Genomic DNA, 27195 nt, shown 5'->3' on the forward strand with positions numbered 1-27195 from the left:
AATGGAGTATGGGAAGATAATGATACGTGGTTAAGATACATCATGAGTTCTCTAGCTGTCAATAACACCCTTGTTTTAGTGCAGATAATTCTGCCTATGCATGAATTAATTTCTCTCCTTTAAAAACAGCTTTGCCCAGAGCAGCAAGCAAGAGGTGAGAGCTGGTAGCTAATGTTCTAGGGATATGGAGGTAATGGGGTTTATGCTGTAGTGTAACATGTTTGAACTGCTCACTGAAGAAAGAGATGGGATTTTTAATCTCCATATCAGTAGAATAACAGAATAAATGCAACTGGTTTTTATTCCTATAAAATTCTGTTAACATATCCTACAGCTCATTAGCCTCCCTCCTTGGTATTTCTTTTCCTCTCCTGTGATCTCACTCAGTGCTGCTGACCTGCTATAACCTCCTCCTCTGCCCTCTGTCTCGAGGCATACACAGACACACAGCAAAACCTCTATTTGTAATAAGGCTGAGCATGGTAAACTCCTTTGGCTCACAAGGACCTGGATACAATGTCTGGGTCAACTGAAAGATTTCTCTGCAGTGCTGTTTTTCAGTTTGATGGTGGAGTCATGAACTCTTTTCACCTACTGTCCTTTGCAATTTCTACAGGAATGTCCTCATCCTGCCTGCAGCACGCAGTTCAAGATCAGGCAAGGCCTCTGCAAGGGCTGACATGAAAGACCACTTGCTCCTATTGACTTTCAGGCACATACAGACTCAAGATTGACTGTTTCTTCCTACAGCCAGGTAAACAGACCTGAATCTTTGATAAATCTATTGGAACAAGTGGCTTGAATTTTTCCTTTCCTTGTTCCTTTCCAATTTTCCACTCTCCAGGGTCTGCATGCACACCTGCAGTGCATACCAACAAACCCATAGCTTAGTTACCCACCTATGTCAGAAGGACAACAGCAAGGATGGTGCAGAAGGTCAGTGCCATCTGTTAGATTAAGAACTTGCTAGGGATCTTGATCACTGCTACACATCTCTCTCCTATCCCCAGCTGCTTCATTGCTATTTTTGCCAGCGTTGGCTGGATTAAGCTGACTTCTGCTACAATCACACCTGCAGTTTGCTGTGCCGACAATACCCTGAGAGGCACTCAAAGTGCAACAATACCTAAGCTGGGGAAAGAAGCACACGTGTAATTACTCTCCCACTCAAGTGAAAAAACAGCATCTCTACCTAGAAATGAGACCTTGAAGCATAAGGCTTTTTAGTGTTTTACAGCCAGTTATCCTACGTTGACTTATTATTCATATGAAATACAAGAAGCCAGACTGAATCAACATTTGTGACAAACAGAGAAAAAACAGACGCCTATTGTAGTCCTAGGGTGCCATTAAGTATTTTGTGACTCAGCAGAGTGGGTTTTAACACTTAGTACCTTTCTTCTGTTGGCTTAGACAAATGGTACACCTGGCCCCTTGCCCATCCCTCCCTGAAGAAGAGCTCAGAGTCTCCTAACAGCAGATTTTGAATGCTCTTAAGCAAAAGAACAGATTTCTTACCCCTGCCAAATGCAGCACCCCAAAAAGCATGAACAGAAGTGTAAGTAAATTATGGCCATGACCTCTTACAACAAACAGAACCAAAAGGCCAGTGGTGAACACTCTGGAGCAGAAAACCTGGAGTCAATTGTCACTCATTCATAGCAGCTGAGGACAGTTTTCATCAGTCGGTACAGTAGGTCTGGAAAGTAAATCCTTTTTTGGGGGGCACTCCATTGCAGTGCTGCTCTGGTCATTACAGCCACAGAGTGTAGGAAGTTCACTTTGAGTTTTGCTTGCTTCTGCCACCAGAATCTCTCTGCTTCTGTCCTCCAGAACTACGCAGCACTTCTGTCTGCCATCTCAAGCCCAGAACTACCTGCAGTGATCTGTGCTCAAAACAGCTCCTCATGCATAATGAATCTGGGATCTTAACCCACTGCTACAGTCTCCAGTAAAGCTGCCACATTGGCTGACGGTATCCAAGTACAGAGGAAAAAACCTAAATCTTATTTCTTTTCTTTTTACAGCACTGCTTGAACTCTGCGGTTCATGGAACAAAGCCTTCGCCTGGTCCTTTCCATCTGTCATTGATGCAGATGTTTTAACTGCAAGCCAACTTCAAGAAAGCATTCTGTTTTTTTCAAAGCTCTACCCTGTCCCTAACATTTCATTTGCTGGGGAATGGGGAGTGATTTAGGATGAAGTAAGAGCTAAGAAGCAGACAGAAGATGCCAGATGGCATGGTAACAGGCACAGAGCAGCTCTTAAATGGAGTTAAACCCCTCCCCTTGGGAAGAGAGGAGAACATGCTTGAATCCTATATACCAGCCCAGCCGATCAGCCTAGCAGATGGGACACGCTGGATTGCAGACCAGCAAAGGGTCTGGAGGACTTTGGTTCACTGTGCGTCTTGGCTCACCTGTGTGGCCAGGCTGAGGACCTGCTGAACCAGCTCCTGTGTCTCAGAAGGCTTTTTTAAGAACAGCTTCACTATAGCAGTCAGAAGGGTGAGCTGCACCTAGGAGAAAGGAACACAACAGGAAGATCAGTCACCCTCGCTTTAAAGTATCCCAGGTCTCAACATCCTTTACTAGCATGAAATTCCATGCTTTGTAACATTACATCATTTTCTGCCAGGGAAACCCAGTAAAATCAATCTTTAACTCTTGCCCATTGCAAAACACATTGCAAACAAGACCCTGATCAGAACACTGAGGTTCATGTCACGTTTTGATGCATCTCATCACTATTCTTCTGCATGTCCTGGTCCCTAGTAGGGCTATTCCCCAAGAAGTATCCAAGATGCAGGAAGTTTAGTCTTATCCTTCCATTAAAAAATACATTTAGGAGACAGAAAATCTGCAGAGTCACAAGGGTTTTATTTTAGGTAAAATTTTAACTTTTTATTGGAAGCTGTTTTCTGACCACTGCAGTAGCATTTACAGTCAGTCCCACACACATTACAGAAAACACTACAGGTAAGACATACAACACAATTTGTACCTGAGTACTTTCGTCATGAAAGCCCTCCAGAAAACTCTCCAACAGTTCGTCTGCATTGTCAATTCGTTCTGCGTATTCACCCACGATCCAGATCATGGCAGCTCTGGCATCTGGCTCATCCAGGGAATCTAGGTTCTCACACAATGTGGCAATGATGCTTTCATACCTGATTTATCAGAGTACACGTGAATTACTGGGGTGAACTCGACTTGCGTTTACTTCATTTCAGCCCACAATTCTGCAGAGAATCCTGTACTGAATTACAATTTTGTGTACTTCTATACAACATGAAATAAGCAGCATTTTCAATCAGTTGAAGATATTCCCAGGCTTTTTCCTTCTCCAGTCTGAGTGCCAGGACCTCACAGATCCTCAAGGGCTATGCAGTTTCTTTAATCAGCAAGGCCACCCAGAAGTGGTACTCAAGACAAAGCTGCCTCCCCTTCTGTTTTGCTAAAGGGAACATTTGATCCGAATGTCCAAACGTTCAAAATGAGTCTGTATCAGATCCTGCAGCCTTCCTAGTATCTTCAGACTAGCAACTATAGAATTGGATATTATACTCCCCAAAGGCTTTGCTATAAAACAGACAATACCCCCACACTAATTATTTAGCTTCCCCTGTTCCCATGCGTGGGTATCCCTGCTGTAAGTACATAATCTATCTTGTAACTGACAGCAGAAATTGCCAGAAAGACCCACAGATGTCTTGTATTACTTTTTAGGTGATCACAAAACCTCTGCTGAAAGACACTGCTGCACTGTTTTACAGCTGAACAAACAAAACCTTATTGCACGAAGGCATAAAATAAGCTGGGCACTACCCAAGCCAGAGAGAACACCTGATGGAGAAAGCTAGTTCAATTTCAACCCGTCAGGCTGGTGTCTTGTCTACAGCTGACATCTGCATCACATCAGCAGCTAGGACTAGAACAGACACTGCTTTTCAGAAAGACAGCCACCTGGGCTTAGTGCTCTGCTAAGCTCTGCTGAGTGGGTTTTGCCTTGCTGTACTGTGGTGCTAGCAGACAAAGGTTTCCAAAAGCCCTGCAATACTTCCATACTTGTTGGGGTACTTGCGGAAGATGTCCCTGATGACCACAATGGCCTCCTGGACGACGTAGTTGACCTTGGTCTGAATGAGGTCTAGCAGTGTGCTCACACAGCGCTCTGCAGATTGCTGGATGAACAGAACAAGACAATTAAAACAAGATGAAGAAATATTTCTCTCACAGCACATGCTGAGAAACCTGGAATGCATGTGGAAAAAAGGCCAATGGGGAAAAGTAAAAGTAGTATAGCTACCAACTTAGTATGTGTGTCCAAAAAAACCTGCGAGGTGACAGCAGTCTATTAACCAGGGAATTCAGGTTGCTAAACAGTGGAGATACCAACCAACTCAAACTCCTGAGCTCTCTGGGATTTGCTAAGATAGCAATCAGGGCTGGAGGACTTCTGACAGGAACTGCTGGAAGATGTCTGGGGAAGCTAGAGGGTGGCAGATAAAACCCAAATGCACCAAATACACTGTGAGATCAACAGCAAAAAGCAGCTCAGATCAGCATCAGGTGCTGTGCTCTGGGGGTGAAGTCACTAGCACTTTGTGAAGAGACAGCTGTAAACAGAAATACAGCTGTTGCCAAAGCAGACTTCACATTGAGCAGTTCTTAACTCCCAGCCACAGACCCCGTGGGATAATAAGGACTGGTCAGTGGCACGCTCCAGGAATCAGAATTGGAATTAGAGGCAATCAGTTCAGGGAGGTCTGCTCCCAAGTAGCACAAGCAGGCAGGAGCAACAAACTCCAGCACCAGAGAGTCTGAAACAGGGACAATGATTTGGCTATTAGCAGAAGCCTCATTACACAGCTGGTGATTAATGTGAGAAGCAGACTGCTCATGACACTGCCTAGGCAGTTGCCATCAGGACATTCATAAAGCATTCAGGATGGAAACAAATATCATAGGGCACAAACAATAGCACCGTAGGTGGATTTTTCAGTTCAAGTGATCTAATTGCCCCCTCTGCTTTTCCAGCACTTGCAGGCTGGGCAAGAGAAGGAGAAGCAAAATGACATTTAAGTAAGTTGCTTTTGAAAATGGGCAATCAAGGACAATCCTGACAACATGCACAGCTAAATTCAGGACAAGCAAAGACCAAAACCTCATTGTGATCTTTTGCCCTGTGACTAAAGCAGTGCTATCTTACAAATACAGTGAACATGAGCAAACAGTGACAATGTCAGCATGGGGATCAGACAAGGAGACACCTTATAAAACAGCATTTGCTCTGCCTTCATGGGAACCCCACTCTTTACAAGCTGGATGCCACAGACCTTGCAATTTCACCTCTTACCAGTTTCCCCAAAACTATCACTAGCCATTGTAACAGCTGACCTTAAGGGCACTTGGGGTAAATCTGTCCTTACCCAACTCCCCTCTCCAATACCTATTGCAACTTCAGCAGCGCAGCCCTGTCTGGTTCTACACCTAGCACAGTTCCATGAGTCAAAGATTTCAAGGAAAAGCAAATCATAGCTTGTTTTTCTCTTCTTTAGATGCTTCGAAGCATGAAATTTTTCTAGGAAGAGCATAACATTCACTTTGAAATACACACTATTGATTTTTAGCCCAAGAGTCCCTTGGAAAGCAAGTCGTCATGTGGGCATATGCACAGAGCAGCTCTCAAGTCCCCATAACAAAACACACCCTGCTCACCCCATCCTTTGTAAACACACTGCTGCCTGAAGGTGGATGTTCCCAGGGACTGCAGTGCTCTGCAAACTGATGAAAGAGTGCTCTGAAAAGAACAGTTCTCAAGTTGGCACAGGGAAGGACAACCAACTAGTACCCAGTTTGCTGTGGTAACCAAAAGCCCACCAGATTACAGTCATAAATCTCAAAGATTACCAAGAGCTCATCTGCTGGCAAAATCACCTGGAACCAAGACAAATTCCCCTCTAACACAGCTACTGCTGCTTCTCTTTTGCTCCAGAGGGCTCACCCTTTGCACGACATCTACAACAGTTCCTTTTCTTCGGAGGTCTGAGAAGAAGAGGAGCAGTGCTGCATTTCCAAGCCAGCTAAAATCCAACAGCTTCTTCATCCAGTGGCAACAGCAAAGCACACCACAGATACCTTCAACTCATGCTATTAAGACCAACAGTACGTTGTAGGTACACCCAAAGCTAACTCTGACCCTAACTGGTCTATCCACACAAAACATGTTTGTTCTGACATCCCCCAAACCAACACGATGACTTAAGGACAAGATCCCTTAACCTTGCTGTACAGGATGTGTATTGCTTACACTTCCAAAATCAACACTACTTCTGCTCTCAGCCCTATGCACTGCTACACAACAAAGGTATTGCCACACTTGCTCAACGGCTCAGCAGACAAGTTTATTTTACTGTCTTATTTTCTAGGAGAGATAATTGGGCAAAAGGTAGGATCCTTGAAGGCAGAGCTGAGGTTCCCTGCGAATACTCATTCATCAACAGCTCCTGCTGCCTGTGCCCTATGTCAAAAAGCAGACTTCTAAGCCTTGGGAGCTTGGACACTGATGGCTGAGAGAACGCTCCTCCATTAGTCATAACTCACAGAACAAACAGCCTCTAGCAAACACAGATGCACTGAGGACAGAGATTAAGCTAGAGATGAGGACATGCAATGAGTTGCTCTGTGTTTGCCCTCTCAAGTCTGGCTCTTGTTAGAGGAATAAATAGACTTCATCTTTAGCACTAGTGACTTCAAAGGAGTACTGCTACAAAAACAACACGGTTAACATTACTTGCTGAGAGCTTCACAATTACATAGTTGGAGGGTCACTGCAAATTTGTTGATCCGTGGAATATTACTGTTATTATTGGCCCTTTGCAAATTGAATGCATGGCATCAAGGATGGAAACAAAAAGCATCAAGGACAAGAGTGAGAAAGGGTAAAAACTTCTAAGAGCATCACAATGTTATCAGAATACATCACCTTCCATCTGAAACCAGGACAGACACAGGGCCTAGTCCCAGTGAGAAAGTCCCTGCTGAGAAGTAAGGTGAGCTTGCCCTGCCCAGCACAAGCACCCCAACAGGAAGGCTGCCACCAGCTCCTTTTAACTTCTCAGTAGCATTTCCTACTGTCACTACTGCGGCTTCTTCCAGACAGCTTCCTGCCTGCAGGCAACACGGAGGGAGCACTCAGTGTTCTGAGCTGCAGAATTGAACCTGTGATCACCTGCTCAGTTGGTCCCACTTAAAAGAACGCCCACTGCAGTGATAAACCCCTAGGAGCTGAAGGGGAGAAGAGAAAGCTGAGTGGGAAGAGGCAGTAGATCTCTCAAAGGGATGAAGTCAGTGTCCTCTTTATGCAGGCTAGAAGTGGTTTAACTGAAATGAGGGGCACCTGTGCTCTGACACTGCACTCAGCCAGGCAGGATGAGGTTTTTATTTAAACCTGCTGCTGCTCAGTGCTCATGGGAACATGCTTTAGCAAGAGCTAAATGAGCTCAGCTGAAATTAGACCACTTATGTGACATTTGGCACTCGTTTATCAGTTTAGTGGAAAGTATCAACACCACAGCATAAGACATCTCTCTCTCCGCAGCCGTTCTGAGCTCCTGTCAGGCACACTAGATTTATTTACAGGCAAATTAGCAGGAACAGCATCAGTAAAAAATCTATTATGAGCATTTTGGTGAATGCTGAGCTGGCAGAGGATGTTTCAAACTGTTGTTGTGGATAACTGCAAAGACTCTTGGGAAGTATTTGTATAAGCAGCTAGGTTAGAGAGCACACTCCAGATGAAGCTAGCAACTACAGAGACCTTCAGAACTAGATGGAGTGACTCCATGTTTGTGCAAGCTGTTCTTCAGTGCTGACTCCATAACAAGACTCTGTTACTCTGTGTTCTATTCAGCTGAAATGGGGGCTGAACATAAAACATTTAATACTGAGTTCTTCTGTATTCAATCTCTTTTCCCACCCCTTTTGAAAGGTCAGGTCATAGCAATTAAAGGAGGACTTTGCGAATAAGCAGTCATTGTTTACTGAAGCCAGCACAGTAACATACTTCATCTGTGACAATTTTGCTGCCTTGCTCTGCTTGCAGGCTGAGGACTGAGAGAAGCAGACCCCCTCTTGTGATACAGTCACCCAGAGCTCATAACCCTGCTGCTGTGCTGGGGCCATGCCCACAGGTATGGTGGATCCACATCACTCAATCACAAACATAGGAGCAAAGAAGCCTCATGTAATGTGAGAATGAGGCAAAGAAGCCTGATATTGGTTCTGGAGTCAGAGAAGCATGGAAAACCTGAAGCCTCAAGTACTTGCCTCAACCTTGATGGCACAGCGTCCGATAGCTCGAACAGCCTTGCGAACAAAGTCAACATCCACCTCAGTAGCATATTCCTTCAGCTCTGCAAGGACCTGCAAAGAAAGCACACCAAAGTGAACACCTGTCTGACAAGGGATGCCACCCAAACACCAGAACACAAGCAGGACGTATTCTTCCACAGCCAAGCACGCACATCCAAAGCTAACACTGTCAAACCCTGATATCAATCTCTACCTCTGAAACCAATGCTGTCGGGAGGAAATACGGCTTGGATTAGGCAGGCAGACTTGATTCAAGGTTGGCTGAAGCCAAAAGATGGCTCCAAGTTCCCTCTGACAAACAGCTGGGGGCAAAATCAGCCCTGCTAAACTTAACCATTGCAATCCCCTTACACTAAAGATACAGTGACACGGGGTTGACACACCACACACACCAATTTTATGTAGTTTATTGTGCTACATTCACTGCATGCAAAGCTCTTATTTTTTCTCTCTCCTTTTCTGCATGGAGATGAACCCATGCATCCCTACTGGGTCAAAGAAGAGGAAGGGATTCAAAGACATCATGGAACAGACTCATACAAGGACCAGTAACAATATAAAGATTCATCTCCTCTATTTCAGTTATTTTGCTAATGGAAACTGAACAAGGGCTTACACCAAGACCCACTTGGATCTTACAGCAAAAAGCTACTTTACCTTAAAACAAGAAATCATTAACAAAAATACCCCATGCAACCTATCTGCTCTCAAAATCTCACGCTTCAGCTTCTCATGTCACACGTGACATCATGGTGATGTCAAAAAGAGATGACAAAGGAGAAGTGAGGCAGCACAAAGCGAGATGGTTGTTTGAAAAATCTGTAGTCAATGCCAACTGCTCAGAACAGTGACAAGATAAAGAAGCCTTGAAGGGCCAGACTGCAGACAAATAAATCTACAAGAAGAAGACAGGACATCTGTGTTTTGAAGTCCTATTATTTCCTTGGATGATCTACGTTGCGCAGCACTTAGCACTCAGGTTTTGTAGTCTGTGCTTTCCAAATATTGCCTGAATCTGAGAACCTCAGATACAAGCAATCTGTTGCCTGATACAGCAGGCATGGAGACTGGGCGTCTCAACAAGCTGCACGGGGAAGAAGGGAGCAGAAGGTTGCTCTCAGTGGGTCACATTTCAGCGTGCATTTCTGACAAAGCTTGAGCTGTTTTTAGGAATGCCTCTTCAGAACCAGGAAGGGATTTATTTACTTCTCTGCAGATCCCAGATTGAGACACTGTCCTCCAGACACCACTGCCTTTCATCCAGACAGCCAGCATTATCTAAACACTAGGCATTAAATCTGTGTGGAGCCTACATACTCCTGGAAACTGCTTTTTAAAATGTTTTCCACATAGCCAGCACAAGAGGGGCATGGAATTACCTTGCTCTGTTCCAAACAAACAAACACCAGCCAAACAGACAAGGAGAACACACAGTGGAGGCAGCTGCTTAAAAATGTCACATTAAGTGAAGCTGCTCTTTGATAATTAGGATAGGACAATAATAGCATTAACCAGAGGCATTAATCATTCTGCATTAGCATTAGGCCTTGTGACCAGAGTGGCACTCAAGAACACTTACTTTTTTAAGGGCTTTGGATTAAACTACATTAAATTCAAAGAGAATCTAAACTAGAAAGCAGTTTCAATTCAGCTTAGCTTTAGCTTTGTGAAGTTCCCATTCTGCAAGCAAGTTAAGCAAGATGAAGGTTATTTTAGCTCTGAAGAGTGGCTATGCAAGGGTGTAACTATTTAACTAATACACCTGAAATTCACACTTCAGTAATGTTTGACCTTTCTGAATGCCTCCATTAAAGGCACACTTCTCTCACTGGAAACAAGCCTCTCATTCTAACCTCAGCTCTAACAGTGACTCACTGACAGGAGCTTTTCACCCGAATCATAATCTGTAAAATGATCTACCCAACTGTCACAGTGCTTGGTACCTCCACTGAAATTATGGGGAAAACTCCAATTCTTCCCTGCAAAGAGCACAGGGAAAGTGATGCCTAGCAGCAGGACAACACGAGCGACAGCTGCACATTCTCTCTCAGGGACCAGAGGGTTTCTTCCATGCCCAGAACACATGCAGGGTCTGTTAGAACTTGCTGAGCTGACCTGGGCAATGTTTGCTTGAGAAGCCAGGCGAATCATGATGTCCAGTTTCTCCAGCTTGACATAGATAGGATCGTTGTACTTCACAAAGAACACCTTGATTTCCTGCTTCAGGATTTCAGGCCTGAAGGGAACATAACATTGTTTCACCCAAGACTGGTCAAAACAACAGGCTCCATTCTAACTGGTCTATCTAATCACATCTACATCTCACCTCCTCCATTTGAGCTGCTGAGCCAAGCACTGTGCACAGTGCTATTATGCACTGATGTGCATATCAGTGTCATCAGTGAAAGATCTTTATGGAGATCTCACTGACAAATTCATTTCCTGCTTTCACTTGCAAATACCTCCGCCACTGCACAGTAACTCTGCCATGCACACACAGTCACAAAGTGCTGTCCCACCTTTCCAGTAAGGATAGGCAGTATTCAAGCAAGTGAGAGTAAATTGGTGGAAAAAACAACATTGTACATCAGTATGTTACCAGCTCGGTTCTTCCACACTGAAGGAGGAATAGGATAAAACACACTGAGTTTCTACAGGTCACTATGACCCGTGCAGTTACACTCTCCTCCCTGCATGCAATCTGATTTACAGTCTGGTGGAAGGCGACTTCTTGGTTACTTAAAATGTAGTGAAAAGACAGGTAACAAAGTACTGTGTGACACTGGTATCACGAGTGCTCTGCAACGACACAACTTATGTAAGCTACCAGAGTCACAAGACTGTTTAATCCATCCCTTGAGGGGGCTGAACCTGAATTAAAGGCAGTTCAGCATGTATGGAAATAGCAGAAGGTAAGCAGATGTCCTCCCACATCCAGGAACTAAGATTTTACCTTTTCTGCACAATCAAGTTGATGTTCCTCAGGGCAACATACTGGACTTCAGGCTCTCCAGACAGCAAGGTAACCAGTGGAGGGGCAAGCTTCTTCAGCAGCATGTTGTAATAATCTGAGTCCTTGGGGAGAAGCTCCAGGAACTTCATCAGAACTTTCACTGCTGACAGCACCACTGCTGAGTTGGCATGGGACAGCCGAGGAGTCACTCGCTCACAAATACTGGGGACAGAAGAGGGGTTCGTATTTCATTCAGAAATCTCAAAATATTTCAGATCTTACCTGAATTTTGGAGGATGCACACAGCTAAAGACACCTTCCTCAAACACTTCTACTTGGTTTTATTTACAAAGAACAGGCAGACAGCCTTGCTTTCCTGAACACAGCAGGAAGCAAAGAATGACTTTTCACAGCTTCAAGTTTCTCTCCTGCTACACTTCACTCAAATTCTTCCAACCCTCAGCAATGGATGTTTGGTTATTGGCTTTTTCTGCCTGGGCCTCGTGGTATTCTCTCCAAATTCTGTAATCTCATCTGTCACTTACAAAACACCTTAGCCCCCATATAATCATTCAGAGGTGATACATGCTTCAGGCTTGCTTTAGGGGAGGTTTCTACCATTACAACAATTTGGTTCTAAAAAACTAGTTTCTGTTACTCTGAAGAAACAGGAAAAAAGCAACCTAAATATCCTCCCAAGTCTCAGCTTCATCACTTGCCTCGGTGGATCCTATATTCAACAGCATCCTAAACAACCCATCCCAAGCAGAAAAGAAGTTTGGGTTCATATGGTCTTTCTGACAGCATCTGTTAAGTTTCTTCCCACCCCCTGCTGCACACTGCTAACCCAGAACAATCTTATTCCCATCTGTGCCTCCCTAAAGTTTCTCTCTCTGCAAGATTTGCTTACAGCCACCCTGGAAAGGAGGCAGTAAAGCTAAGGGAAGAGCACAGGAGGCTGAAAGAAGACGAGAGCAGATCTTAGATGCCACTGCCCAAGATCGCCTGTAAAGCCAAAGCCTCTTCAGCTTGCTGTGCCTCAGCTTCCCCGTGTGCAGGGGGAGTGGCAGCAGCCTTGCTGTAAAGAACACTATAAAGGCAGGTGCTGCTATTCTTCAATCTGAAATAAGACAGACCCTAAGAGTCAAGCTCCACAGAAAAGAGTCATTACTGCCCATCCAGTTTTGTACAGTGCTCCAGCAGAACTACGGATAAGGATCTCAGGCATGTTCACAGCTGCTCAAACTAGTGGTGCCTCTCTGACAAAGCCAGGATAATGCTGGCCTGACACTCTGGAGATCTCTGCAGGTTGCTAGCACTCATTAATATCTGCTTTCTGGCACAAAATGTTAGAGCACAAGGAGGAGGGAGGTGGAAAAAAAGCAGCAAGACTACTGGCAGAATTTTTTTATTGGATTATCTCTTGTGCTTCAAAAAGAAGAGTCAAAGAAATACAGCAAATCAGAGCAGGTCTGACTAAATTTTGTTTATGGGCTTGTGCCCCTTCCTTCCCCTCCACCCAACTTTTAACATGGAATACATCAAGTCTCAGAATTCCCCTACGCCAACTAATTGTCCTTGCTGGTTCCTTATTGTCTCGGGCATGAAATCTGACTTTGTGATTTCAGACATAGACCAGGAAGAGGCTTGAAGCACACTACATAGGCCTAAGGTCTCTCCATTTAGCTTAGTTATTAGAGTTAAAAGTAGAAGTAAAAAGGAGAATTTGAAGTTATTTCTTAACTTTGTTTTAGTTCTACCACAGACTAACTTTTGGTTGGAAAAAAATACTACGAAGCCCTCAAAACTACGTGGAAAACACAAAAGAGCAGCAAGAAACAGAAATTGGTTCTGCAATGGGAAGTGGCAGGACACCAGCAATAGCCCAAATCCCCCAAGTTCACCTCCCTTTTAAACTTCCACATCAAGACTTGTTTGTACTGTTTGAGATCTAGAACACGCAGTCCTGTTATCCACAAGCCTTTCTCACAGAGGTGACAATGCCAGAAGTCTGCAAGTGCTCTGCTACAAATCACGCAAGCGGGCCATGTGAGAGCAGGATCAAACGTACCTTTGAGCTTCACGATCATCCTTGGGGTTGTAGTTGGACAGGCAGTCCAGAATGAAGATCTGCCCCCATTCTGTGCATTCATTTAAAGCTGTCAGCAGCTTGTTGATGTTCTGAGGGTTCAGGTCCAGCAGGTTGCTGTTGGGATGAGACTCGCTGATTTCTGACAAAGCAGCAACAGCATTTGCTACCACCTGGGAGAAGAGGAGACAAGGAGATGCATTCTTTGCTACCGTGTCTTCAGTGGCTTGACGGGGATTAATTTGGGTTTAGCACGGGTTACACGTGGGAAACTTGGAGATCCTGGCATGTGTTAGCAGCTGCAGCCATCACAGCCTTCAGGGACCCAGTCCAACCTTACAAACAATTCTGAGAACCCAAAGCCCGACTTTAACCTTACCCTATGCTGAAATTTTGAGTCTCTTGGGGAAGAAGTGAAAAAACAGCAGCACAGCTGGAGAGGGCTACTGACAAATACAGGATATATGAGAAGTCAACACAAGCGTAAAGAGCATTTTGCTACAGAAATTACAACCTGAAAGTGTTTTTGTCTACAATAGGCAGAAATTAAAGTTGTCTCTAGATAAAATGAGGACCTGGGACCAGGACTTCGCCAGAGACATTATTCTAGAGGGAGCCAACAATGGCACCAGAGAGTGCCCACATGGATCAACGAGAGCATCTCACCTACAGGCTCCAGGCTTCCCTGCAGCAAGCCCCCATAACCATCATCTCTCTCCCCTTGTTCCCATCAGGTGCTCAGCTGGAGTTGGATTCAATGATCCCAGTGGGTCCCTTTCCACTAAGGACATTCTCTTTATATGACACAGTCAGGGTCTCAAAGCCTCTAATTACTGTACTCATTCAGGAATGGATGTCTCTTGTCTAGTACCCCCTTGGCAGCCCTGTGACATATGGCTTAGCCCAATCCAAGAGATGGGAAGATTTTTCTATTTCCTTCAAAATCTAACGTGAACCAGAAGAGATGTAAGCCCAAGTTTGACACAAAATCAGAATGCCCTACGAAGAGGTGCTTTGAGGACATACTACAACATATACAATGTCACCCCAAATCAATTGAGCAAATCTGCTCAAACAGGGCCTTATAACATTACTTTCTGTGGGATTAAAGTCAAAGAAACATCTTATTAAAACCCTTGCATTTCTTTAGATGATTAAAAAGGGTTTTGATGCAGTACAACAAAAACAAGAACAGCGCAACCACGAAATTCTGTGCATTGCTCCCATCACTGCTTGTCATTAAAGCAAAGTCATTGCAGAAGCACAGCAATGCTGATTGCTTTGCATTTCACACCTAGAGGTCAGAGATTCCGATCCAAGGTTTGATGAATTTCATTAGCTGAGCGAGCCTTCCATCACCAAAACCATTAGCAATCAGAACTGCTGTCTTCCTATACTGTTTTAATGAACTACTTATTAAGATGTGCTGCTTATTTGTCACATTATTTAATTTGCCTAATTCCTGAATGGTTAATGTGACACAGCATAAAACCGAAGCAGAAGACCATTTTAATTTCATTATAGTTTGGAAATTTTCAAGTGAAGATGAATCATAAAAGCAACTTAAAAGTTCAAAACCATTACAAGAAAACACATAAAATGAAATGGAGGAAAAAAAATAAAAAGGAAGTGACAGAACCAAAGCATTGCAGAAAGGTACCTGTCAGCTGTGCTATGGAAGAGGGCTGTGCTTTGGCAAATGAACTCAAGCTGCCAGGCATTGACTTCTTGCAGTAATTAGTCCATGTGGATATCCTCAGCCCTGGGGCAAGAACAAGTGAAAGCAGCTGTGCTGAAGCTTCCTCCCTTACAGAGGAAGCCATGTCTCTCACCCTGCGTTTGCCACAGGCAGAGGATACCCAGAAAAGCAGTGACTCCAACTCAGAGTGCTGTGAGCGAGGGCTTGCTTGCTTTTAGGATCTTTTGGGAAATGGTTTTAGTTGAGGGAAGAAGGACTTAGGTTGGATGTCAGGGGGAAGTTCTTTACTATAAGAGCGGTGAGGTGCTGGAACAGCTGCCCAGAGAGGCTGTGGATGCCCCATCCCTGGAGGTGTTCAAGGCCAGGTTGGATGGGGCCCTGGGCAGCCTGGTCTGGTATTAAATGGGGAGGTTGGTGGCCCTGCATGTGGCAGGGGGTTGGAGATTCGTGATCCTTGAGGTCTCTTACAACCCTGGCCATTCTGTGATTTTGGGTCTTTTTTGAGCAACTAGCATGGAAGCATAAATGCTGGAATCCACAGAAGGCTGAGAATGGGACACTAAATGGCAATCCACCAGATGGTGCATGTCAGGTTTTCATTAGAAGCACCCATACGTGTAAGCATGAGATGGTATGATGCCCAAGCAGCCTGCTGCCCATGCTCTGATTTGCATCACAAAAAGGACTGGAAGGGGCTGTGAAACACAGGCAGCAGCTCAGCTCTGCCAGGCTGGCTGGGATACAGTCTCATAGGGTGCAACTACAGCTGGTCTCACCTTCTACCTGAGCAGAGCAGCGCTGCTGTCAGCTTGGTGACACAAAGATAAATGAACCTGAAAAGGAGATGGAAGGGGATGGAGAATATTTTCAATAAACTTTAAGCAATGCTGATTCAAAAAAAAAAAAAAAAATTGCTGGCGATTCATACTGAACATATTGATGTGTTATAGTATGCCAACAAAAATAATTAGCATCTTCAAGGCTTTTTACACAGCCGCAGCACAGTTGAAATGAAAACAGATTTCAGAAACGGGTCCAACATAAACACTGGTTCAAGTACGCCTGCTCACCTCTCCTCATTGGTGCTGCCCTGGATGCATGATGAGACAAGAACCCAGAGCAAAGCAAGCCAGAGCTGCACGGTTCCATCCCAGTGCACAGCTCCCATCTTGCCCACAGCTCTCACCAAGTGATGGCTCAGGCAACGTGTACACCTAAACTGAAATGCTGCCCACAGCGTGGGGTTCTGGCCATTACTGGGGAGTTATGGATCTCCATCAGCTTCAGCAGCACTTGGCTAAAGGAAATCCACAACTTAAAGGCTGAACTTGTGTTCAACTTGGTTGATTCTTCTTCCTTGGCACAGCAATGTGAGATAATGAGGTCTGTCTGTTAAACAAGTGCAAGGTACAAAGTGATAAAACAAATTACACAACAGTTTCTTTTCACCATAAGTAGTAATGATGGTACTGGGGGAATATACTGAAAGTAAAGGTAAAACTTCAGATGTGGCGTAGAACTGTAAGATCAGATCAGAAACAGATGTTTCACAGCAAATGTCACAGCTCAGCTGAGCAGAAGAAGCAAGCCATGGGCTTCTTCAGCAAGCCATGCTGCTCTCTGCTTCTAAAAACACATAGCCAGCTCCAAGCAATGAGAAACCAGCTGAGAGCTGGAGGACTTATTTCACCAACTAAAAGCAAACTAAAAGGCCAAACTAACAGCTAGTGTGGGCTCTTGGTTCTCAGAAGTAAGAATAGCTTGCTACTCACAGACAGGTGAATCCAAAGAATACAAATAGCTTTTCAAAGCTTTAACTTGTAATTTAACTTCATTTTTGTATGCAAATGCATCGTAACAAATCAGACAATGATTAATGGTGTAAGCACTGTAAAGCCTCGTTTTCTAAAATAACAAAAAGTTAAAAAAAAAAAACCCTGAACAAATACACTGTGTGTTACATAAGGCCATATATGTGAGGATGTGCCTGGCAAAATGATGTGCAATTAACCACAGCTCACAGATCCCAACCAATGAAAATCAGCCTAAAAAATAACCAGAAAGTACAAATGAAGAGCAGACTGGAGATTAAGCAGTAATGACCATCATCATCTGAGGTCCCTGCCTTGCAAATTTAAAATCAATCCACCCAGGGTACATGTCAACACTGTTCAAATGCATTCACAGCAACATCCCTTTAGAGCACAGTTGAGCCGAATGACAATAAATTTGCTTTCTGGCTGGAATTTCCTGACAAATTTAGACTTGGAGAAGTGTCACTGGTACCAAGATAACTAAATCTCACAGGCTCTTATTAAAAAATAAACCCTACACTTAAAACTGTGCTACAGATTTAATGAGAACTCCACATTTTTAAACCCACCTACAAACAACCCCTACCTCTGTAGCCCCAGAGCCTGGCTCCGACCTGCAGGGAGCTGCAGAGCTCTGCTTTGCCAGTTATTCCTTCTGGCAGCTCAAACCTTTAGCTCGGAGCAAATGGTATGAAATACATCTACAAGGAGGGAAGGGGGTGGGTGAAAACCCGAGTGTCTGCCTGCCAGCCCACATGGAAAAGCTTTGCAGGGGGTGGGGGAACAGGAGGGAAGCTAGGCGGATCTAGAACGCCAAACAGTCAAAGCAATCAGATTATTGTGCTGGCATCCCAGGCTAATTGGAAATCAAACCAAGTGTGTAATGTAGTTAATGAAATACAACATTCTGCTGCTTAACGGGAACCTCTGGCGCACCATCCCATTAAAACGAGGAAGAAATGAAGAAAAGGAGGAAAACAAAAGGCTCAAAAAAGATGCAGAGGGAAGGCAGCCTTCCCCACCTCGCTGGAGGCTCCCAGCCTCAAGACAGCCAGGCACCACGTGATGTTTTTGAGAACACAGAGAGGTGCTGACATTTTCCAGCAGTACACTGAGCGTGCATGGTGCGCTCGTGCCATTGAGCACAGCCTTCCAGCAGGGTGGTGGGGGCATCTGCATGGATGTGTGTTTCATGGGGCTGCCTGTCTGCATAGCACAGGTGATGCAGTGTGTCTGAAAGGTCCTTAATGGGTACCAACATAGACAAGCTCTTTCCTCTAAGAGCTAGACGCCCCAGCACTGCTTATACCACATTTTTTTCCATCTACAAGCCCCCTTTAGGTTAGCATCCCTAGAAATGGTCCAAGACCATCAAAAATAGCCTAAGTAAATCAGAAAGCCTATTTAATATTTCTCATAATTAACACATGTAATGTGTGTATAGCTTCACGTTAAAACCCTGGAAGACTAACACATCCTCAGTCCACATACAGTCTAGGAAAATAACAGCTCACCTGCACAGGGCTCTGAGTAAGGCATTCATCTTCCACTGCTTCCATCCTACAAGGCTGTACTTCAGTACCTGAAGCTCTGAAACCACGCTGCTGGATAAGTAATCAGTTCCTGACCAGAGAACTGCAAATTGCCTGGGTGGCATGGGAAAGACCTCCTGCTTGCTTTTTGCAAGTGGGATGAATTTTTCTGGGGGTGGCAATGGCAGGGAAGGCAAAGTGTTATGCTCCCCACAATCAGCTTCACTGCTCCTACGAGGCACTGCAGAAAAAGAGCACTTTGTAGCAGACTGAACACTGCTCCTGCTCTCTGGTCCTCGCAGCATCAGGATCCATTAGCTGTAAGACAGGAAACCATGCTTCCCCAAGAACCCCAAGGATCAAACACCTATCACATACCAGGAACAGTTCTTTTTTAAGGCCCTTTGCAACTTCCCTTGCAGAGGTTCTCCCTGGCACCATCCAGTGGCAAACAGGGCTCTCTCACCCCAGCAGTCTACTTAAAAGAGAGCCCACCAGCCAAAACCTTGTTTAGCCCTGACAGTTGGAGGACTGATGGGTAGCAAAGCATCACAGCCACAGAGTTTTGTGACAAACAGTGCTGGTCAGCAGCTAGAAGTGTCTGTTCTGATTGAAAGTGTAACATCTAGGCACGTGCCAACAAAATTCCCCAGCACTCAAATTGATATTAGAGATCCTGGGATGATCTATTGGGCAAGACTAACACTTGGGAAATTAGACACACACTGGCAGCAGTAATTGGAAGGAAACAGGTCTCCGATGGATGAATTTGTCAATTAAGGTTTATAAATGAGGGGTCTTGTAAGGACAGACTCCTGGGAGTCGTGGAAATTCATGCATCACTGTACGAATGCACTGCATCTCTGCCAGACTGAAAGCGTTCAGAAGGAAGGGAAAAAACACAGCTTCCACCCCAAATCAGCATCCCTCAGCCTACCCAAAAAATCAAATCCCGCCTAGAGGCCCACAGTTCCCCCAGATCTCTTCAAGGTGACAACCTGGAGAACAACTGGCTGCTCAGTCAGCCTGACCCAGCCCTAAACCCAACCTAAAGCTCTGCCATCAGTGCGGGGTGGCAGCCCTCCCCTCTCCCCCCAGTTTAAGTCTTTGCAGTCTGACTGCTGCAAAGCAGGCTTCTGAACTCCCTGCTCATCTCCCACGTTGCCTCTTCTAAGCATCCCACCACACACATTAACATACCCCTATTTATACATGCTCCTCTGCAACCACAGCCCTTCTGCAAAGAAAGTTCTCAGCTTCTCAGATAGATAGAAAGGTAAGTGGCAGGAGTGCCCTACAAAGAGCCCTATGAAGATGATGTTGTTCAAGAGCAGACCCACAAAGTCCTGTTGGGACTTAGAGGACCACCAGTAGTTTCTTGATGTTATTACACAAGGAGGAACAATATTCCTGTACAACACACAGCAGAGGGCAGCCCAGGAGGTAAAGCTGCTTCTGAATAGTCCCATATCCCAGGATACAGCCTCAGACAGACAAACAGCTTGCCAGCAACTATAAAGAGAAAGTGAGGACCTTCTTCATCCATAATGCCATACTGGAAGCCCAAATGTAAACTTCAGGTTCTGTTTGGCAAAGAAGGAACCCGTGGAGCTTGCAGTCACAGCAGGAGAGACGAGAAAACGCTGTGATACAGATCAGTGGGCTTTCAGTCTAGTCTGTGAGCTATGGAAACTCAATACTGCTAGAGGTGATTCTGACTAAATCAAGATTAACCTCACATCTGCTCATTATCTGGGCTCAAGAGACCCTCTTCTCAGCACAGGTTACTAAAACAAATGCAAAAAGGCACAACAAAGAAGTAACTCCATTCCATACACTTGGTGTCTTTGCTAATCACCTCGTTACATCACCTGTTTACTCCATATTGATTCCCAACAGCACTTCTTCCAATAAACTGGGATGTATAGGTGGCATAAAACATGACACACTGTTGAACAGCACATAGGTGGTGTGTCTGTACAGCCCATGAACACACAGGAGCAGAACAGCCACACCTGTAGAAGCTGTCATCCAGAGCAGCACAGTGACAAAGCAGAACAGGAGGAAGAAATGCTACAAGGAATTAAAAACCCAATAGCATCTATAAGAGAACTGAGAGAAGATGACACCAACCAAACTGGAGTCTTGTGGCTAAGGTTGACAAGGAAATGATCCCATGGGTTATGAGCTATCCTAGAAGGTCAAGGATCAGAAGTGTGCAGAAAGAGAAAGGCTGTTCCATTCAAATATTAGAAGAGCAGTAAGGCTTATGATGGATTTCCCCTTATGCTTTTCTGCTAATATTTACATTCCCGAGGAAAACCAAGAAGCACAGTGATAAAAGCCAGAAGGGAACTAGTTACAAAACAAGGTGTGCAGCCATGAGCAGATTCGGTTCTGCTTTGAGCTGCTGCCATCTCGTGGCCCTGCTCTCCATCACCAGGGCTGGGGGTGTGCAATGTTCTCATAAACAGTCAGATGCAATTCACAAGTGTCAGAACACAGGGGGAGGATAAAGGAAAAATGGTGGTCCTTGAACAATTTCAGAGTGTCTTTAGCCATCATTAGACAAATAGGAGACCAATCTCTCACCTCCTGCAGGCAGCCTCTAGCTTTATATTCATCCAGGCCTGGTTCTGCTGAGCTTCTCACAAGCAAATGCTGAGCACTGAGGACAGAGTGTTTGCCTTGATACACATCTGGGAAGAAGTGAGGGCTTCTCTACAGAGGGAAACTTCAGCAGGACCCCAAGCAACAAAAGGCAGCTCAAGGCAATTTAGATCTGCCTGCAAAATGAGATTAAGGGCTCTATCCACCAAACTTCTGCATGTAACCACCTGGTAACTGAAGCATGCCCTTGTATGTGCTGTTGGCCCACTGCCCACGGAAAGAAAGACATCAGCTGTAACACAGTAAGCCACCAACCCATCTGGTACCTTGCCATATGAATCCATAGCCATCTAGATGCAATTAGAAAGCTCGATTAATTCACCCAGGAGAAAACTGCAAAGGTACCACAGTGAGACCATAGAAGCAGCTGGAGAACTACTGCATTCAGGTGCTGGTCCTTTAACCACAGATAAAGCTCCTCCAAAAGCATGCAGTCCTGCAACTCCTCAAGGAACAAAGGCCAGATCCCAACAGCAATAAGCCTAGTTAAGGAGAAATGCACCCTGGCTACACACCCTCAGCACTTCAACAGAATCCACAGCAACGCCCTGAAAACCCCCAACCCCTTTTTGGCATGATATCATGACAATAAGTTATCAGTTCTAAAAACACAAAGAAAAACAGTTCTGACAAGGTCACTTCTAGCTTCACGTTGGACACCTTTACAATGAGGGTGATGTGAGAGACAGAAGCATGCATCCTGATGTCCACACAATTACAAAGCAAGCCACAGATGGAGTTGTTATTCAGCACAGCACCCAGCTTGAACAGATAGTGCTTCCTCACGTGCTGGAGGCAGCCAATTACAAAGTCACACCAAACCCTTCTCAAAGACTATTTTTCAACATGAGGATTTTTCAACTCCTCCTCAAAATCATCATTTTTCAGAGCAGAGAGCAAGCGTGGATTTCCTGTCTAAAACCCATTCTGCTCCAATGAATGCCTAATGTGCCTATTTCCACAAGTCATCAAAAGAAGAGAAGCATTTATATTAATAAAGCCATGAATGAGTTTAGGTAAGCTGCAATGAATGAGATGCACCATTTGCAGAGGAATGTGCCACAAGGATAGATGTATCTATACCACTCTTAACTAATCTTTCTTTTTGATATCTGACACTTTTGCTTTTTTAAATTAAATGGGAACTTTCAGGTTCTGCAATCAGCTTAGATGGTGTATTAAGTCAGCATCTACAGGAGTCCAAAAGCTGACAAAAAATCTCTGTATGCACCCTTAGAAACAAGAATATAATGCCTTATCTGCCTAGGAAAACATTACACTGAGTACCAGCCACACGATCCTCTTGAAGCCTGCAGATCTGAAAACACACCACAGGCCTCTCTTCTTCATCACCATCAACCCTGCATTCTCCTGATGTGGACACAGCTTCAGGATGAGCAGGTAAGTGCGACACAATGCAGGTTCTGTGACCCTGTAGGGTTTCAGCAAAGGTTTTTCCATCCCAGCTCATCTTTGTTACCCAGACAGAGCTCATAAGTTTAAATTAATCATGTTTTATTAGGCACCTGTGCTACTTTGGTGGCTTATTTCACAAATGGAGCATGAACTACTGTTTGGTATCTCTACCTTTCTCTCCATTCATTTCAGTCAGTATTAACATGCTTTTAGAATAGATACTGGTTCTCTCCTAACAGCCTATGGTTTACTTACCAAAACAGATCACTCTATAGAGATCAAAACGCAGAAAGGGCAAACAAACCTTATTTATTTCTCCTGAAGTACTGCATCTATTCAAGCCTAAGATCCTCAACTCACATTCACAAGTCTAGAATCAGCAGAAGAAAATTAGAGAGTTGGAAATCAGGCTAAGAGAAGTAGGTTATATCCCTGCTCACAGCACACTCCATCAATGCCAACCAACTAGCGAAGGTCAGGGGCCAGTATTTAAGTGGAACTAAAGCAGCCCAACCGAGTACCTTCAGGAGCTGCAAGGCACTCTCAACATCCCATTTATAAAAAGCAGGTGTTCTCCTTGTGGCTCAAAATTACTCAGGCAGAGGGAACACCTCCAAGTAGTCATGAGTGTGCATACAGAAGCCTAGCATAATAAATTCAAGGAGAGAAGAAAAGGGAACAGCTTGGAAAAGAGACTGCAGCAATAGGTGCTTCTATCTTGGCACCACTGCTCACTGATTTATGCCTGTAAAAGCCAGGTACTTTCAGTTTCAGCACCACTAAAAAGCCATAAGAAATGTACTCACAGCCTTCACTCCCTGCTAAAGGGTCGGAACTTCACCACCCACCCTTGACTTATTCAGGGCTGCCCAATGATAGTTACCCCAGGGGAGCAATTCGCTTTACGTGGTTGGATTCATGCACCATAGAATATGTTATTATATCCATAATAATCACATAACATGACATCTTTAAGAATAGGTCCATCAGATCTGTGCTCTGTAAGAGCTGAAAAAGAAAAAACCCACTATATTTTGATTAGAAAGTAACAGTGAAATATGATAAAGGGTCCATTTCCACATCAAGCATCTGTGAAAACACAATTTAGCGGGTAAGTTACCCTGTGAAATTCTTGGTCTTGACCTCTACCTCTGCTCTGACAACTCATTTAACTGTATGAAAAAACACAATCAATTTCCTTCCCTCGTTACAGGCTGGGAGATTTATCTGCATTAATGAGTGAATTCATCTGCCCTCCTCACTGCAGAAGGCAATGGCTACGAGCTGTAGTCACGGTAGGAACATCAGGAAAAGTATTTCTCACCCTGCTCTTCTGAGTCATCAGACCATAAGTTAAACTTTTGCTGCAGCACTCAAGATAGACAAAAAAGGCAAAAGCCCAAACAGGCATTTCCTATTTGCATTCCCTAATCAATGCATTCCTCACGATGCATCAATGCAATTAGAAGCCTTCACATTCCTGATTGCCTGCCTGTTTCCACTTCAGGCAATGCACCGCCAGGATATATACATTACCATGGGATTCGAGTCTGCAATCAGGTCACGCAGAGAATCCAGAAATCCCTGGTCCTCCACCATCTGGGCATTGATGTCATGCAGCTTGGCCACGCAGACAGCTGCAGTCTTACGAACATAAGGGTCTTCATCCTTCAGACACTTGCGAAGAGGCTCACACAAGTACTCTGTGATCTTGTCCACCCTGATGCATCCCATGGTACGGACGGCCAGAGCACGGATGAGAGGGTTTGGATCTTCACAGTCCTTCAAAGGGAAAGAGCACACAGTCATCAATTCTGCAATAATCATATCTTCCCCGCAGCCAGAATCACGCTGTTCTTATTTCAAACAAAAGGCATCCTCTTGGGTTACGTGTTCAAAAAGGCAATTAATTCAGATTGATGATAAAAGGTAGAACAGATTCGCAGAAATGTTCATACCATCACAGAACACAACACATCACATTTTCAGGCTATGATAGTTTCCAAAACAGTAACACTGTGATCCGCATCCCTTAGTTCTCCCCAGACAAAGCTTCCCTCACCATGGCAGCCAAACCCAAAACACAGCTATGCTGGAAAGGAACCTCTCACCATCCAAAGGCTAGCCACAGGCTGCTTGCAGACAAAATACAGTTTCCAGTCTACAGGAACCAAAGAATATAATGGGAGAAGTAACAGTTATACATTGTGACAGTTATTGAGGTCTATTTCTCACAGGCCAACAGGTCTAGACACAAACAGTAAAGGAAGAACCAAAGGTGACACCAGAGGAGTTTTTCTGATGAGATGATTATACTTCAAACCCACATAATTTATCCACACATTCATTCTAAAAATTCAGTAGGTTTTAAAGCTAAACTCTTCGACTACTCCCCCACTCTATCTACATCTCTGAGCAACCCCGTTCCGCATTCAGGTTATAACAGGTTGGATGCAAAATAATCTACAAGAAGCACTATGCACACTTATCTCTCACTGTTTTCACATCCTATAGCTGAAACACACCTGAACGCATCCACTTCAAGGTGACATCTCTTACCAGAGCATTCACACCACTTTGAACTGTGAACTGCATGTGAATCACTGAGTAAGGTATACAAGTGCCAACTTTTTCACTATACTAGTGGCTGTCCCTCAGCTTGCCAAAAGGACATCAGACATTTCTCTGCTTGGAAAAGCAAAGCACTGGGAAATGTTGGCTATATTTGTTAGTCTGTTCTAACTGCATTACACTTCAGAGATGACAGACAACAAAATTCTTTCCAAGAGCCTGTACGTGGAGATAGGGACATCATCCTGGGCAGAACAGAGCTGCTCTCAGCCTTGCTCTTCTCACCTCTTCCAGCATCACACACCACACTAGAAACTCACAATATGATCACATTCCCTGGTTTCTGGGATTTTGTAGTGTATTAGGAGGAGTCTCAAACTTTTCCTAAGAGCCAGGTTTTAACTTACATAACATGGGACTGAAATAACACTTCCTAGATAAGGAGAGGCAACTTGACAACAGAATTAAAAACAACACTGCAATCACACTGTTATTTGCCACTGAACCGTTTCTCATTTTCACCAGAGAACAGATTTCCACAAGGCACGCTGCTGAGGCATTCAAAGAACCAGGTATATGTATGACAGAGCTACTGCAAAGGCTGGAAGATGAAAAATAAACGCTCTGTTACCAGTGACAGAAGGTGACCTGTAACGATGCATAGCAAAATGATAAAAGCAGCTTTTCCTGGAGCTTGCTCTCTCATAACCACTTTCAGGACACTTAAGTCATCTCCTTTGCAGTAAGTAGAGGCAGCAAGAGAGGAACAGGACCCAGATCTGCTGGACTCAGCCTGTCAACTCCTTATTTCCTGCTCCTCTATACACACAACTTTAAACCAGAGACTCCAGTACAAAAGCAGAGGTAAACAACAGCTCAGAAAGGCTGATGGACAAAGACAGCATGGTGACAGTCTCTCTGCTGGGCTATTTTCTGATGAGCCATGGGAGCAAGTTACCTTCACAAAGCTGTTGACAGCCATAATGGCCATGTCTGGCTGACTTTTGGCGTAGTTCATCAGGTACAGATACACCAGCTTCTTCAACTCCAGGTTGTCAGTCTGCATACAGTTCACAACATCAGGAAAGAGCGAGCTGGACAGATAAGAGTGAAAAAAGAATTGAGAAAAAGCAGTGAGATTACTACATACACAAAAGGATAGTGACAATATCAAAGAAGCCAAGAAAATTGGAGTTCAATTCTAATTGCTGTGCAGGCTAATGACAGGTCACTTCCCTTCTGTAGTAACTGGACACATCAATACAATGGAAAGGGTGTTATGACAAAGGTGTGATGACAGAAGGACCAACACAATAGATAGGTGCTATAAAGGAAGGGAAGAAAATTGCTCACCTGTATCAAAAGACTCTAGCAGGGGAAAGCTTCACCAAGGAGGGATCTCCAGAAAGAGAGCCTTCCCCTGTGACAATCAACCCTTAAATGAGGTCTAAGAGAAGTGCAGCCAGGCTCCACCCCTTCCAGTCCCACAGTTCAATTGCCTTCACCTGAGCTCCCAGAGCTGACTGGGTCTTTCCCCAGGTGCTCAATCAGTGGCTCAGGCCATGACCCAGCAGTCCATACATACACCTTCCTAATCAGTTTGCAATCAGTTTTGTAACACTTTAATCACACCTGGAACAGGTAAAAATTCATGCAATTTCTTTCAAGAATTTCAATAGGAGAGTTCAACCAATAAGAAACTTTACCATATCAGGCCTGGAAATTAACCAACAACAAAAACAGATGCATAAAAATGTTGTGGTAGTGTAGGGCACTTACAAAGAACATGCCAGATTTCAGCCTAGCAAAACCTTACATGATTAAACACTGATAAGCTGAGTGTCACTCAAATATCAAGCATCAATCTCTAAACAGCCCTGCATAGGAAAATAAAAAACTACACAAGGACATCCGCAGCGCTCCGGTATGCTGTAAAGATCTAAAGCTGAAGGTCAAGCGTTGTGGGCAAAAAAACATTACTTTTTCTCCCTTACAGTTTATGTGTTCCTCCATTCTATGATGAAGTCATGATTCTAAATTTGCCACCTTATCTCAATTTCCGTGGCAACAGAGCCT

At 44.4% G+C, this 27195-nt stretch overlaps 1 protein-coding gene across 4 annotated transcripts in view; it reads right to left on the reverse strand.

The window, feature by feature from the left end:
* The window catches only part of AP2B1 (adaptor related protein complex 2 subunit beta 1), a 64969-nt gene that overhangs the window by 32602 nt on the left and 5172 nt on the right, over positions 1–27195 (reverse strand). For all 4 annotated transcript variants that reach the window (XM_010721759.2, XM_010721757.2, XM_031556410.2 and 1 more), the window contains 9 exons: positions 26078–26213; positions 24085–24330; positions 13400–13590; positions 11329–11550; positions 10491–10611; positions 8331–8426; positions 4068–4183; positions 3004–3169; positions 2420–2518 (listed from right to left, as the gene is read on the reverse strand). In XM_010721759.2, the coding sequence (XP_010720061.1) occupies positions 2420–2518; positions 3004–3169; positions 4068–4183; positions 8331–8426; positions 10491–10611; positions 11329–11550; positions 13400–13590; positions 24085–24330; positions 26078–26213 (1393 nt within the window). The remainder of the gene's footprint in view (positions 1–2419; positions 2519–3003; positions 3170–4067; positions 4184–8330; positions 8427–10490; positions 10612–11328; positions 11551–13399; positions 13591–24084; positions 24331–26077; positions 26214–27195) is intronic.

Source organism: Meleagris gallopavo, chromosome 21, assembly GCF_905368555.1.
Source record: "Meleagris gallopavo chromosome 21, MGAL_WU_HG_1.1, whole genome shotgun sequence".
Classification (NCBI taxonomy): domain Eukaryota; kingdom Metazoa; phylum Chordata; class Aves; order Galliformes; family Phasianidae; genus Meleagris; species Meleagris gallopavo.